Here is a 12,429-nt window from a genome sequence, read left to right as displayed (position 1 = left end):
GATAAAGCGATGCCATCAGCATTTCGTTTCAAGCAGAGCTCACAACGCCTGGTCTCCTGAAGCCCTATGTAGATTCTCTAGTGGCTAATCATCTGGCTCAGCTGAACTCGCAGCCTTCCAATGGGGGAAGGTGCTAATTTGGGTCTCAAGCTCTCACAGCTGGGGGAACACCACCTGTGGAGGTTTCCAGATCCCATTGTCTTTGGTTAAACTGGCAAAGAGACTCAGGCTTAGCTGCCGGGGCCGGCAGGTGGGCGAGAGCCGGGACTCCTGTTCAAGCTACTGATTTTGCCGAACCCAGTATCTGTGCCGACACGACCAGGATGATGGATCCTACCACGCCAAGGCTGTATCAACACACGGCTGATGTACCACACAAAGCAGCCGCCCGCGACTGCCACCCTGCTGCATTTGCTGCTGCCACGATCCCCCCTACAGCCCACCCGGCCAGCCAGACCCTTGGGCTGTCCTCCAGCACAGACCCCACCAGCAGCTCCCGCAGAATCAGAAAACAGGACGGAGACCCTGGGCTGGGCAGAAGTCACCCCTGCTGCCTCCCCAAGCATTTAGAGAAGTGCCTTATACTGTGAGGATGGATCAGTAATTCAACGCAACGTGCGCTGGCAGCTGGGAAACCCCCAGCAGCGTGGGCAGCAGGGCAAGGAGGGGATTCTGCCCCTCTGCTCCACTCTGTGAGACCCCCCTGCAGTGCTGCCTCCAGCGCTGGGGCACCAACAGCAGAAGGACACGGAGCTGTTGGAGCGGGGCCAGAGGAGGCCCCGGAGATGCTGGGAGGGCTGGAGCCCCTCTGCTGGGAGGACAGGCTGAGAGAGCTGGGGGGGTTCAGCCTGGAGAAGAGAAGGCTCCGGGGAGACCTTCCAGCCCCTGCCAGGCCCTAAAGGGGCTCCAGGAAAGCTGGGGAGGGACTCTGGAGCAGGGAGGGGAGCCATGGGACGAGGGGGAAGGGGTTCAAACTGGAAGAGGGGAGATTTAGCCAAGATCTGAGGAAGAAATTGTTTGCTGTGAGGGTGGTGAGCCCCTGGCCCAGGTTGCCCAGAGAAGCTGTGGCTGCCCCATCCCTGGAGGGGTTCAAGGCCAGGCTGGACGGGGCTTGGAGCAACCTGGGCTGGTGGGAGGTGTCCCTGCCCAGGGCAGGGGCTGGCACTGGGTGGGCTTTAAGGTCCCATTCTATGATTCTCTGAACCCCCCCGAGCTGTGTGCCAAGCCTCATCTCTGAGATGCTGCTTGGGCTGGGGATGCTGTGTCCAGGCTGCCCGGGGAGCAGTGACTGGCACCACCGAGGGTATGGCTGGACCTCTTGAGCTCTGGGGATGTTAAGGGGTATCCCCCCCGCAAGCCAGCCATGCTGGTCACTGTCAGGAGGTGGAAAAACCCAGGACGGGTTGGATTTTACAAATGAAACGCATGTAGGAAATAAGAAAGAGGAGGGATGGGTGCACGAACACCTGGAGGACGAGGAGGAGCAGGCAGCCGCAAAGACCTGGGGTTTTCCAGCCGTGGGAAAGAGGCAGGGAGCTCCGGCTCCCGCTGCTTCTTCCCCGCATGCTCCGGAGCAGGTTCCCAGCCAGGGCCGGAGGAAAGCCAGGAGCGCTTGGTATGCGCCGCACATCCCCGCGCTAAGCAAAGCTGGAGCCCGGCGGCTGGCTTTGTGTGAGCGAGGAGGTTGTAAGAAAGCAATATCCTGCCATTGCCATGGCAACGGGCCCGGCTGCGCCAGGAGCAAGCTGGTCCCATCCGTCAGGAGCTGAGCAGCCGTCGGACCCGACAGCGCCGGAGCACAAGGGCCGAGCCGTTCCCAGCTGCCGGGCCAGGGCACGATCCCCGTGGCCAGCCCCGAGGAGTAGCCACCGAGGACGTTTTCCTGGCCCAGAAGGGATTTCGGTGGAGGTTTCCCAGCGCTTGATGAGATGTAGGGCAGTGTGCCCCTGCTCCAGGCGAGCGTAGGGCTGGTTATTGGGGACTGGAAGGAGCCAGGGAAGCAGGATCCTGATGGATGGGGAGACCCGGCCGACGTCGGGAACCATTCCCAGCCTGGGAATGAACAGCAGCACAGAGGAGGGCGAGCTTTTTGCGCAGCCGGGGGACGAGGAGCAGGTTACCAGACAGTTATAAATAAGCTGTTATAAATAAGCAGCTATTTCTTCTCCCTAGGAACAGACGAGGTTTCTCCCCGTCTTGCCTCCAGAGCGCGGATTGTGAGGGCACGCAAAACCATCGGGTCTCTCCGGCTTCTCCAGATCTAGGTCAGGTTAATTTGCCGCTTGTTCTGGTTGAACGGAGCCGAGACCGGCTTTGCTGCCGCCGGCGGCGCTGGGGAAAAGCAGCCCCCCGAACGGCACGTGGTGCACGGACGCACCTCCTGCGTGCCAAGCATCGCCTTGATGCTCCTGGGGAGAACTTTGCCTCCGGCCAAAACACTGAGCTGGCCCTGGCAGGGGGAAGGGGAGGTGATCCCCCCACTACCCCCCAAATCCACTGCAGGAGCAAGACTTAGCATCCTGCAGCACGTGCTGACTACCAGGACGTCAGGGCAGCAGCTCCTGGCGCACACGGGATGGGAAGGATAGGGACTGAGCTGCTGGAAACACTGTCCTTGCTGGTATTTATGGAAAAGTTTTACCAAAAAAAAAGGAAAATTAAAAGATGAAAATGCCTGCGCGCACCAGGAAGGTGCTCGCGGGCAGCCTCGGATGTCCCAGGGCAGTGAAACCAGAAGGTTAATCTCACCAAGGAGAAGACGGGAATCCAGCTGAAGCAAGATGCCCCCAAGATGGGGAACAGGAAGGTGAAGGACTGCAAAGCATTTCTTCAAAGGGGACCAAGCTCAGGGAGGCCCTGGAAAACCCCAGGGCACTACCAGGACTGGCAAGGCAGGGAGGCAGAGGGGACACCCGGTAAGCCGAGGATGCTGCTGGGTTCTTCCTCCTGCTCCACCACCCCAGCGCAGCCCCCGCTGCCGCAGCGCGCTCCGAGCCTTCCCCAGAGGGCTTCATTTTTTGTTTTGTTTCATTTCCTCCCCCCGCCCGCCCCCTCCAAACCTTTTAGCCGTAGCCAAGGGAAGGGAGGCGAGCACGGGCAGGCAGCCCCGGAGCCAAGAGCGACCAGCAGCGCGGCTGGCCCAGCCCCAGACACACACGGTGTGAAAAGCAAACTTACATGTCCCCGTCTGTGTGTCCCACCCCCCCGCCCCGGTTTTAAAGACAGAAAAAGAAACGAAAACCCACCATTAATCTTCCCACATCAATTTAACCGGCCCTCTTTTCAGGTCCCCAGCCCAGCAGCTTCCATCCTCTCATCTTGCCAAGGCCTTTCCCCCCACCTCCCACCCCGATCCTTTACAGCCACCGGATTTCAGCCTGTGGCTGGGAGGGGACGGGGACAGAGGGAAGGCAGCGGGGCTGGGGGCTTCTCCTCTCTTCCCCAAGGCAGTTGGGGGGGTCACTTGGTAATACGGCCACAGCCACCCGAAACGGCGCAGCCCGAGCAGCAGGAGCATGAGCACTGTCACAGCTCAGGGCACCTCTTTCCACGTGTTTAATTAGCGTAGTGGGAGCTTAACAGGCCACCTGATGCCAGGCGTGAGGGTGGGATGCCAAGGAGGTATTTCTCCATGCAGGGAAGGAGGCAGGACAGGTCCAACCAGGGGGACTGGGCTGGAGGAAACCGAAGCATCCCTGCGGGAGAGGGGCTGGATGCCTGCAACCCCTTCAACTTCAGCACCCAGAGTCCCAGAGCTCATGTCAGGCAAAGGGTTTGCTTTGATTTGCTGCCCTGTCTCCCATCCAGCACCTCTCTCCACATCCCAGGGAGCCAGGCATCCGAAGCCAAGCTCACCAAATCCCTGCATCCTTCATCCTACGGCTTCATCCCACCCTGAGCCAGCTCCCTGGGACAGGGATTGCCTGTTCTCCGCTGCAGAAAGATTTCTTGAGGCTTTACTCTGCTTCGTGATTTCACCCAGGAAGGCTACAGGCACCTCCTGGAAACCGCCTTGACCCCAAACTGCCCGTTTGCCACTAGTTGTTCAGTATTATGTCTAAGCCGTATATTCATTAGGAAGAAGTTCTTTACGCTGAGGGTGGTGAGACACTGGCCCAGGTTGCCCAGAGAGGTGGTGGAGGCCCCATCCCTGGAGACATCCAAGGCCAGGCTGGATGAGGCTCTGAGCAACCTGATCTAGTTGAAGATGTCCCTGCTCACTGCCGGGGGGTTGGACTAGGTGGCCTTTAAAGGTCCCTTCCAACCCAGCGCATTCTGTGATTCTATGCATATGTCTCCAGAAGCCATGCAATTATGGTCCGGAACTGGGACCGAGCCAAGAAGCTCCCGGTAAATCGTGCTCCCCCCAGGAAACTTCCTATTCCTGCCCAATGCAGCGCCCGGGTTATCTTTCAATCCAGTGCCCTCCCAAAGCCTGGAGCCCTTGGAGAAAGCATCGCCCCACCCTGCTTGGAAACTTCTGCTTCCACGTATGGCCAGCTGGGCTGACCACACTTTCTGCCATCCAACTGGAATTACATCCCTCTCTCCGTACCCCTCCATTTCAGCCCGAAGCTCACCCTCAGGGTAACTTCCCTCTTGAAAACGAGTAGCCTCCCTGCTTCGGTACTTTAGAGCTTTGAGTCTCTCTCCAAAGAAGCTTTACCACCAAAAAAAATTAAAAATAACAGCCAAGCAGACATACATTAGAGTTCTCCTCTTCGCAACCTTTACTTTACACCCTCTGCTTTGCATGGGGTCACTGTATTTTGGCCGTGGTGAATTAAAGGCTGGGAGCTGGAGCGCGACGGCTCGAAAACCAACAGAGCAAAGCTCCAAACCAAACTACGCTAAGACAGCTATTCGCTCTGGCACAAGCTTTTGTTTGGGGCTTCATTGTACTGGGAAGCGGGCGCGATGGGAGAAGCCGGCCAGGATTTAGTGCGACGGCACAGCTCAGAGAGCAGGGCAGAGAGCTGGGCTTCCCAACGCTGCGGTGCCGCGGCAGGACACGCAGGAGGGGTGTAGGAGTTAACAGCAAAGGAGAGAGATGACTACCAGTATGCCACCATACCTGGGGTTCCTCCTCTCCTTATTTAATACTGGGAAGCCAAGAGAGGGGCAAAATGTTTCAGCTCCTCGTGGAGAAGTTGGCTTGAAGGTCACGTAGAGGTTCAAGTCCATCGCTACCTCCAGAGGCGGTGGTAGCCCAGGCTCAGCTAACCCTCTCTAGAAACGGGTACCAACTCTGGTCCATCGCCGGGAGGAGACTTCTAAGGATGCTCTAAGGAGATACAGCTGCAAGCAGCAAGCTAAGAAACCATTTGGACCTTCTTGCTGTGTTCAGAGCCTGAATGCCTGGCCGCTGCATCAATGCAGGTAGGTTTTCACATTAGCAGAGTGGAGAGGAAGCCGGAGTCTATCCCGCTTCACATCAGCCACCAGCTCCACCTCGTGCGTCATTCCTGCATGAGTCAGACAAAAGTCCCAGCACAACTTCCAACCCCCAGCGAGATGGAGAGGAGCAGATAAGCAAACAGGAACATGTAAAGAAACAGCTCCATTTGGGCGCTGGAGAAAGGAAAACAAAGCAAAGAAAGAAAACCAGCAGCGCCACTGTGTCAACGGTTTTCCCAGAGATGCCCTCAGCGCCTGGTGTCTCCACCTGAACTCGGCACCTGGCTCCAGAGGCTGCCTTTGCACCAGGAGCTTGTGAGGAAGAGAACCCAAAGAGCAGCTCTTCCGTTCAGCAGTGCCTTCCAGCAGCGGCGCTTCTAACCTGCGGGTGGAAAGGTCCAACCCACTGCTCCAAAAAGGCGCTCGGGCTTTGGCTTTTCACCTTTTCTAAAATCAACTCTTGAACCAGGTGTCAGGGCTGCGAGACTCAACGCTGACGGAAGGAGCAGCTTGTGCAGAAAAACCCCATTCCCAGCAGGATGCTGCTAAGTCTTGGAGCTGCAAGGAAGTTTTTAAGCACATCAAATTTTAAGCAAGTCTTTTAAAGATTGCCTTCAAAACCAGGTCTGAAATGCGGGCTGGAGCATCTCCCTGCCGGGGAAGCACGGGAAGGAGGTGACGCAGTGCAGCAGTACGGCGCCTGACAGCCAGGAATCCTGTATCCTGACTTGTCTACATATCAAAGGGAATCGTGTGCTTCAAGCTTCCCTCCAACTTCTCTCTGCTGCCTTTGTGAATCCTAACTAGGTCTCTTGACCATTTCTTTACCGGGGCGGGAGAACCGGGGAGGAAGTGGGGCAGGAGAGAAGGCAGAGATGACTCAGGATGCCGCAGATGCATCAGGAGATACCGGCCCCTGCTCCGCACGGTGGAGGTGGCACAACACCTTGTGCTACTCGAACGATAAAACCAGGCGTGACAACTCAAAAGGCATGGACACAGCACGACACAGCACATCCAGCACGATTCTCTCCTTGCTTTGGGCTCGATTATTTATGGCAAGCGTATAGAGAGACTTGGAGCAGCTCAGCAAGACCAGACCTTAAAAAAAAAAAAAAAAGACCAGGGTGCCTGAGCACCATCTTTCAGTCTGATGCAAAGCCCTGACTTAGCACTGGACCCTCCCCAAAGCCAGATTCTCCTTTGGTGAAGAGCTAGTGAAAAAACAACCGCTCCAGGAATTCAACAAGGGCAAGTGTAGGGTGCTGCACCTGGGGAGGAATAACCCCCTGCACCAGGACAGGTTGGGGGCCGACCTGCTGGAGAGCAGCTCTGTGGAAAGAGACCTGGGAGTCCTGGTGGACAACAGGGTGACCATGAGCCAGCAATGGGCCCCTGTGGCCAAGAAGGCCAATGGCATCCTGGGGGGCATCAAGAAGAGTGTGGCCAGCAGGTGGAGGGAGGTCATCCTCCCCCTCTGCCATGGCCCTGGGGAGGCCGCATCTGGAGTGCTGTGTCCAGTTCTGGGCTCCCCGGTTCAAGAAGGACAGGGAACTGCTGGAGAGGGGACAGCAAAGAGCTACCAAGATGCTGAGGGGACTGGAACACCTCTCTGATGAAGAAAGGCTGAGGGATTTGGGTCTCTTCAGTCTGGAAAAAAGACGACTGAGGGGGGATCTTATCAACGCTTATAAACACTTAAAGGGTGGGTGTCAGGAGGATGGGGCCAGGCTCTTCTCAGTGGTGCCCAGTGACAGGACAAGGAGGAACAGGCACCAACTTGACCATGGGAAGTTCCACCTAAACATGAGGAGGAACTTGTTTAGAAGCAGAACCCTGGCACAGGCTGCCCAGAGAGGTGGTGGAGTCTCCGTCTCTGGAGACATTCCAAACCCGCCTGGACGCGTTCCTGTGCCACCTGCTGTGGGTGACCCTGCTCTGGCAGGGGGTTGGACGGGATGATCTCCAGAGGTCCCTTCCAACCCTATGATTCTGTGATTCATGGGGGCCAGGGACTCTGCAGGCACTGCAAAAGGGTGTTCAGCCTTCCTGGGAAGAAAGACGGTACCAGCACTGCTGCCCAGCCAGGTTCCCTTGTGGAGGACAGCATCGCAGGATGAAGACAGCAAAAAAGAACCACCCTGAAAACTCACGTACACCCCGTGCTGCACCTCACAACGCGTGGAGCCCTACCTGGAAAGGCGAGAGAGATATGTTTCCCCATCAGAGAACCGATGGGGAAGCTCACGCAGGACCCCCACGCTAACCCGGTGATCCCCAGCCCGTTAGAGTCAAGAGCTTCTGGAGATCCCCGTCTGCTCCAGGACAACGCAAACGTGCACACAAACGCCGCACCGAGCAGGGAGGAACGGCGAAGAGAGCACCCCACGTCCCTTTTTCTAATATCGCAGGCGAACTAGCTCAATCCTGTCCTCATCGTCCCCCAAAAACGCCCAGCTCAAAAAACCCCCGTACTATTTTCGGTCATTTCTATTTCCTCTGCGGAGAGCAGCAGATCTGGTTGGGAGCCAGCTGAGCAGTGGCGTTTAATGGATCGACTCGTCTATGGATTTCCTTGAAAAAAAAAAGAAAAAACAAAACCAAAACCTAACAAAAAACCCCACACCCCAACCTCCAAACATTTAAATAAATAGAAGACAGGATTAAATAAATCAGCTTAAAATGACTTTTGAGCCATTCCCAGTTATGTCACATGGAGGAAATGCATCACCAGGGTCCTTTCCTCACTGCTTTTTTCAAATATTAATAAGCAGTGTAATTGCAACATGACTCACTGCGATCTCCTGCCAAGCTGGAGAGACTATCTGCAAGATGCAGGCTTTCTAGAGCGTTGCAAAGGCAGATGTGCGCTCGGGGACGCTTTTTGGAAAGGTTTGCATCGTAAGCAGCAGGGTATGGAAAACGGCCAGGCAGTCGCCCGTCGTTCCCTTGCTTTTTGCTTATTCCTTTCCCTCCCCTCTAAACAAACGCCCCCCACCCTCCCACGCACAGGGATGGGGTTTGATGCCCTGAGCGTGTCAAGGGACGCAGATAGCGCGGGACTTTTTTATTCCACGGGGAAGGTCTGGCCCAAAAACAACCCGCCGGGATCATTCGCAGTTCTGGGCAGGAGGTATCCAGCTGATGGCAGAAGCTCCGCCTGGGCCAGCTGCGTGCCCAAAAGCTGCCAGCCTCCCACCCAAGCACAGAAATGCTCCGGGGTGGAAGGGAGAGGAGGAGAAGACGCCAAAGACGCCAAAATGGAAGTGTACCAAAAGGAAAGGACACCTTCCATCTTAGTGGGAGGTGTCCCTGCCCATGGTAAGGGGATTGGAACTAGATCATCTTTAAGGTCCCTTCCAACCCGAACCGTTCTGCGAGTCTACGAAAATTGAGATGACTGGAACGAGAGAAGAAGAGGGGAGGAAGAAAGACAAGGGAATGGGAAAATGGTGCAGCACCCAGGGAAGGGAGCAGCCTGGGAGATGGAGAGCACCGCACTGGGCGGGCAAGGGGCAGGCGGGAGCAGGCAGGAGAGCGAAGGCAGAGCAAGCTGGCTCACTCACAGCTGCCTTTTTTGCCCACTCCCAAGCCGAGAAGTTCCCAGCCAACCTGATGCCCCTGCAAAGCTGATGCAGAGAAGGCCTCCAGGTAGCCAGAAAACTCCAACCCCAAGGGAGCTCAGCTCCCCAAGGGGCTCGGGGCAGACGTCCCATAGAACCATGGAATGTGTTGGGTTGGAAGGGACCTTTAAAGGTCCCAATGGCGTGTTGGCCCAGACTATGAGGTAGCATCTGATTTCTGAGTTGGGAGGACACTGGAAGGGGCTAAAGGAAGAAGTGTGGCCCAGAGCCCAAACCCCATGGGTCTGAGCAATGCCCGGGGCGGAGAAGAAGCTCACGGGCACCTACTGCAGCCCCACCAGGCAAGGCTGACACTGCCCTGCGAGCGGTGGGTGCTGCTTCATCACCTTGTGTCTCAGATTTTGCAGAACGCTTGGACACGATCCCCCTCTCATCTCTACAAAGCCTGAATTCCCACTCACCAAGGCCCTGACCCACAGGGAAGACATCAGCTCCGCGACCTGAAGTCCCAGCTGTCTTCCCAAGCAAGCAAAAAAGGATTTTTAGGAGCTGGCTTTGAAGGATCATAGAACAGAATCATAGTTTGGGTGGGAAGGGACCTTTAAAGGTCATCTAGTCCAACCCCCCTTCAATAAGCAGGGACATCTTCAACTAGACCAGGTCGCTCAGAGCCCTGTCCAACCTGGCCTGGAATGTTTCCAGGGATGGGGCATCTCCCACCTCTCTGGGCAACCTGGGCCAGTGTCTCGCCACCTTCATTGTAAAAAATTTCATCCTTCTATCTAGTCTAAACCTTCCCTCTTTTAGTTTAAAGCCATCACCCAACTCTCAGAAATGAAGTAGAAGGTTTATACAGACAGCGGGTCCCAACCACACCAGCCTAACCGAGACAGCGAGGCTTTCAGCCGGGGACTTACCTGCAGGCTCTGCACTGGGTCTTCTTCAGTTCAGCCAACAGGGTTGAACCCCTCAGTGCCAACACTGGCCAAGCCTCACCAAATCCCTCAGTTCAACCCAAAAAATCTAAAGCCCAGTTAGATGTGGAGACAGCAAGCTTTCAAGAGGACTTCTGCAGCGCTCACCTCATCCGACTCATCTGAGAGGGTCCGCAGCAAGATGGGGAAGAGGCTGTCGGTGTGTCGGAACATCTAGAATCAGAAAGACAGATGGCTTCAGTCCTACAGGCCTGGTCACCCCTTGCCCCCTCAACCCAGGGGAGGCTGCCAAAAGCTTCACCAGCATTTTCCACCTGAGCTAGCGAGCTCTTTTTCCTTAAGCTACTGAGTATCCAGCAGCCAAAACCTTCTCAGAAAAGGCAGGCGGACGCTTGGTTGCAGTGTCACCAAGATAATTACAGCCAATTCCAAGGCAAGGAGCAGGCTGGGAGCAGATGAGCTCAATGCCATGAAGGAAGCTCACACGTCGAGTCGCTGACCTACCTTACGAGGAGTCTTGATGTACAAGTGGTAGAGCCATTTCAGCACTGCAATTCTGGTCATCATCCCAATGGACGTGTCATGAAGGTGGCAGTCCAGCACCTGAACTATCCCATCCAGGTTCAGGGTCACCTGGATCCTCTCGGAGCTGCATGGAAAGGAGAAAGAGGTTGGGTCAGTGCTGCAATGTCCAACTCACTCCTCCCACGGCGGGGAGGTCTACAACACACCACAGGCTACATCAAAAAATCTCAGCTCAAACCCCAAGAAACCTCAACTGTCCCCTTGGGCCTGCTCCTGCCCCACTCAGCCTGGCCACTCAGATTTCTTATTCTCCGCATCCAGATCTGCTCATAGCAAACCCAAGAACTGTGCTCAAGTCTTCCAAGAGTTCCAATAGCCAAGAAGCAAGCTTCAAGCTTGCAAGCCTGTAGGGTCATGGCTGGGCATGGCCAGGTTTGCCCATATGGTGTAGGCAGCTTCTGACTGGCATTACGGGACGGGGAAGTGCAATGAGAGACATGGTAGCACACCAAAAACTCACTCTGGAAACAACAGAATTCTCCCAGGCTTCAAGGATTACCGCTTTCCAGAAACAGCTGGTACCTCTGCATGAAAAGACACACCACACCACATGACTCCAGTCCCACGGCTGTGTTGAGGAACTGGTCTGTACCGCAGTCATCAGTTTTGGGGTTTGAAGGCTAAAGATCCATAAAACGTATTCAGAATCCAACTCAAGTTTCACCAACTCAAACTTCTCCAGAGAACGTCAACCCACACCTCCTCAAACTCCACTTGGGGCCACTCAACCAGGCGAGGACATCCAGTTTCCGCCAATCCCAGCAGCCTCGCGCTGAGGACTGCAGATGGTGACCTGGCTGGCAAGGTGTTTGGGATGCAGCTCTATCCTACGAGGCTGCCTTGAGAACATCATCTTGTTTCCCAAAAGCCGCCCTAAACGACAAGGATAGCTCTCCGTCATCAACCAGGGATGAACGCAAACAAGTCCCTTAGTTCACCAAGACGTCGCTTCTTTTATAATACCGACAGCCTGCAGACCTTTAGCTCATACTATGGCGAAAAACTCCCCAGTTTTTCCCCATACAGTTGGGATCTGCACTGGGACAGGAGACACCAACGCAGAAGAGGTCATGGTATGGCAGTTTTTTGTCCTGTTTGTGATCCCGAAGTCTACCTGAGGGTTTCCCACCTCCTCAACAGCATGGAGGTGGGAAGTAGCTGTCACAGGAGCCCAGGTTAAGGAGAGATGGTTGGCCTTGAGACGGTCGAAGCAGCCCTCCAAGAGGGAGCTGCATTGAAGAGCAAAGTCCCTCCTGTCCTACCCAAGCTACTGAATTATTCAAGGCTGGAGCAGCCACTTGCCGATTTTTCTAGCGTGCGCAGAGCTGCTCTGCATCTTGTTTGATAAGAAATCCTAAGGGGCAGATTTCTCATGGTATAATTCGCAAGTCGAGCGGCTGCTTAATAGGATTTGATCTTCCCCAGGACACACGTTGTAAGGGCGAGACGAGGAGGCTGCGGCCCCTCGCAGCCCTGCAGATATCTGACTGCTTGATCTGCATCACGTAACAGACGCCGGGCTCTGCAAATTGCATTTCGAGTTGGACTAAGTTTCGCTTTGATGTTGCAAACAACCGCCGAGAGCCAAAGGCTCAGATGTGCGGAACCGAGGGACCCAGAGCACGGGGAGCTGGGGAGAAGGGATGTCCAAGGGAGCAGCATCCCAGGGGATGGAAGCCAGCCTGAACCAGCCCCAGTATCTGGTTTTCCTGCAGAACCAGCTCCCGCTGCAGCCTGACACCCACGTGGCATGGGGCTCCCGATGGAAGAGGAGCCCGAATCCTTGACCCGATTACACCTCCACGCTAAAATACCCATCGCCTGTGCAGGATGGGGGGAAAAGAACCCTCAGGGTGACCCGTGTTTTCAGAGGGAGGTGGCCAAAAGGACGGTGCAGAGAAGCGGCGCATGAAGCCAGTGCAGAGGTG

The 12,429-nt window shown here is 55.7% G+C and overlaps 1 protein-coding gene across 1 annotated transcript in view; it reads right to left on the bottom strand.

Moving 5' to 3' along the window:
* The window catches only part of VAC14 (VAC14 component of PIKFYVE complex), a 72,670-nt gene that overhangs the window by 39,220 nt on the left and 21,021 nt on the right, over positions 1–12,429 (bottom strand). Inside the window, exons 11-12 of the mRNA XM_063334139.1 lie at positions 10,421–10,565; positions 10,064–10,129 (exon numbers count right to left, since the gene is read on the bottom strand). Coding sequence (XP_063190209.1) covers positions 10,064–10,129; positions 10,421–10,565 — 211 coding nt within the window. The remainder of the gene's footprint in view (positions 1–10,063; positions 10,130–10,420; positions 10,566–12,429) is intronic.

This window comes from Chroicocephalus ridibundus, chromosome 4 (genome assembly GCF_963924245.1).
Source record: "Chroicocephalus ridibundus chromosome 4, bChrRid1.1, whole genome shotgun sequence".
In the NCBI taxonomy this organism is placed as follows: Eukaryota; Metazoa; Chordata; class Aves; order Charadriiformes; family Laridae; genus Chroicocephalus; species Chroicocephalus ridibundus.
Note: the sequence above shows the minus strand (reverse complement) of the source record. Positions and strands in the feature narration are given on the sequence as shown.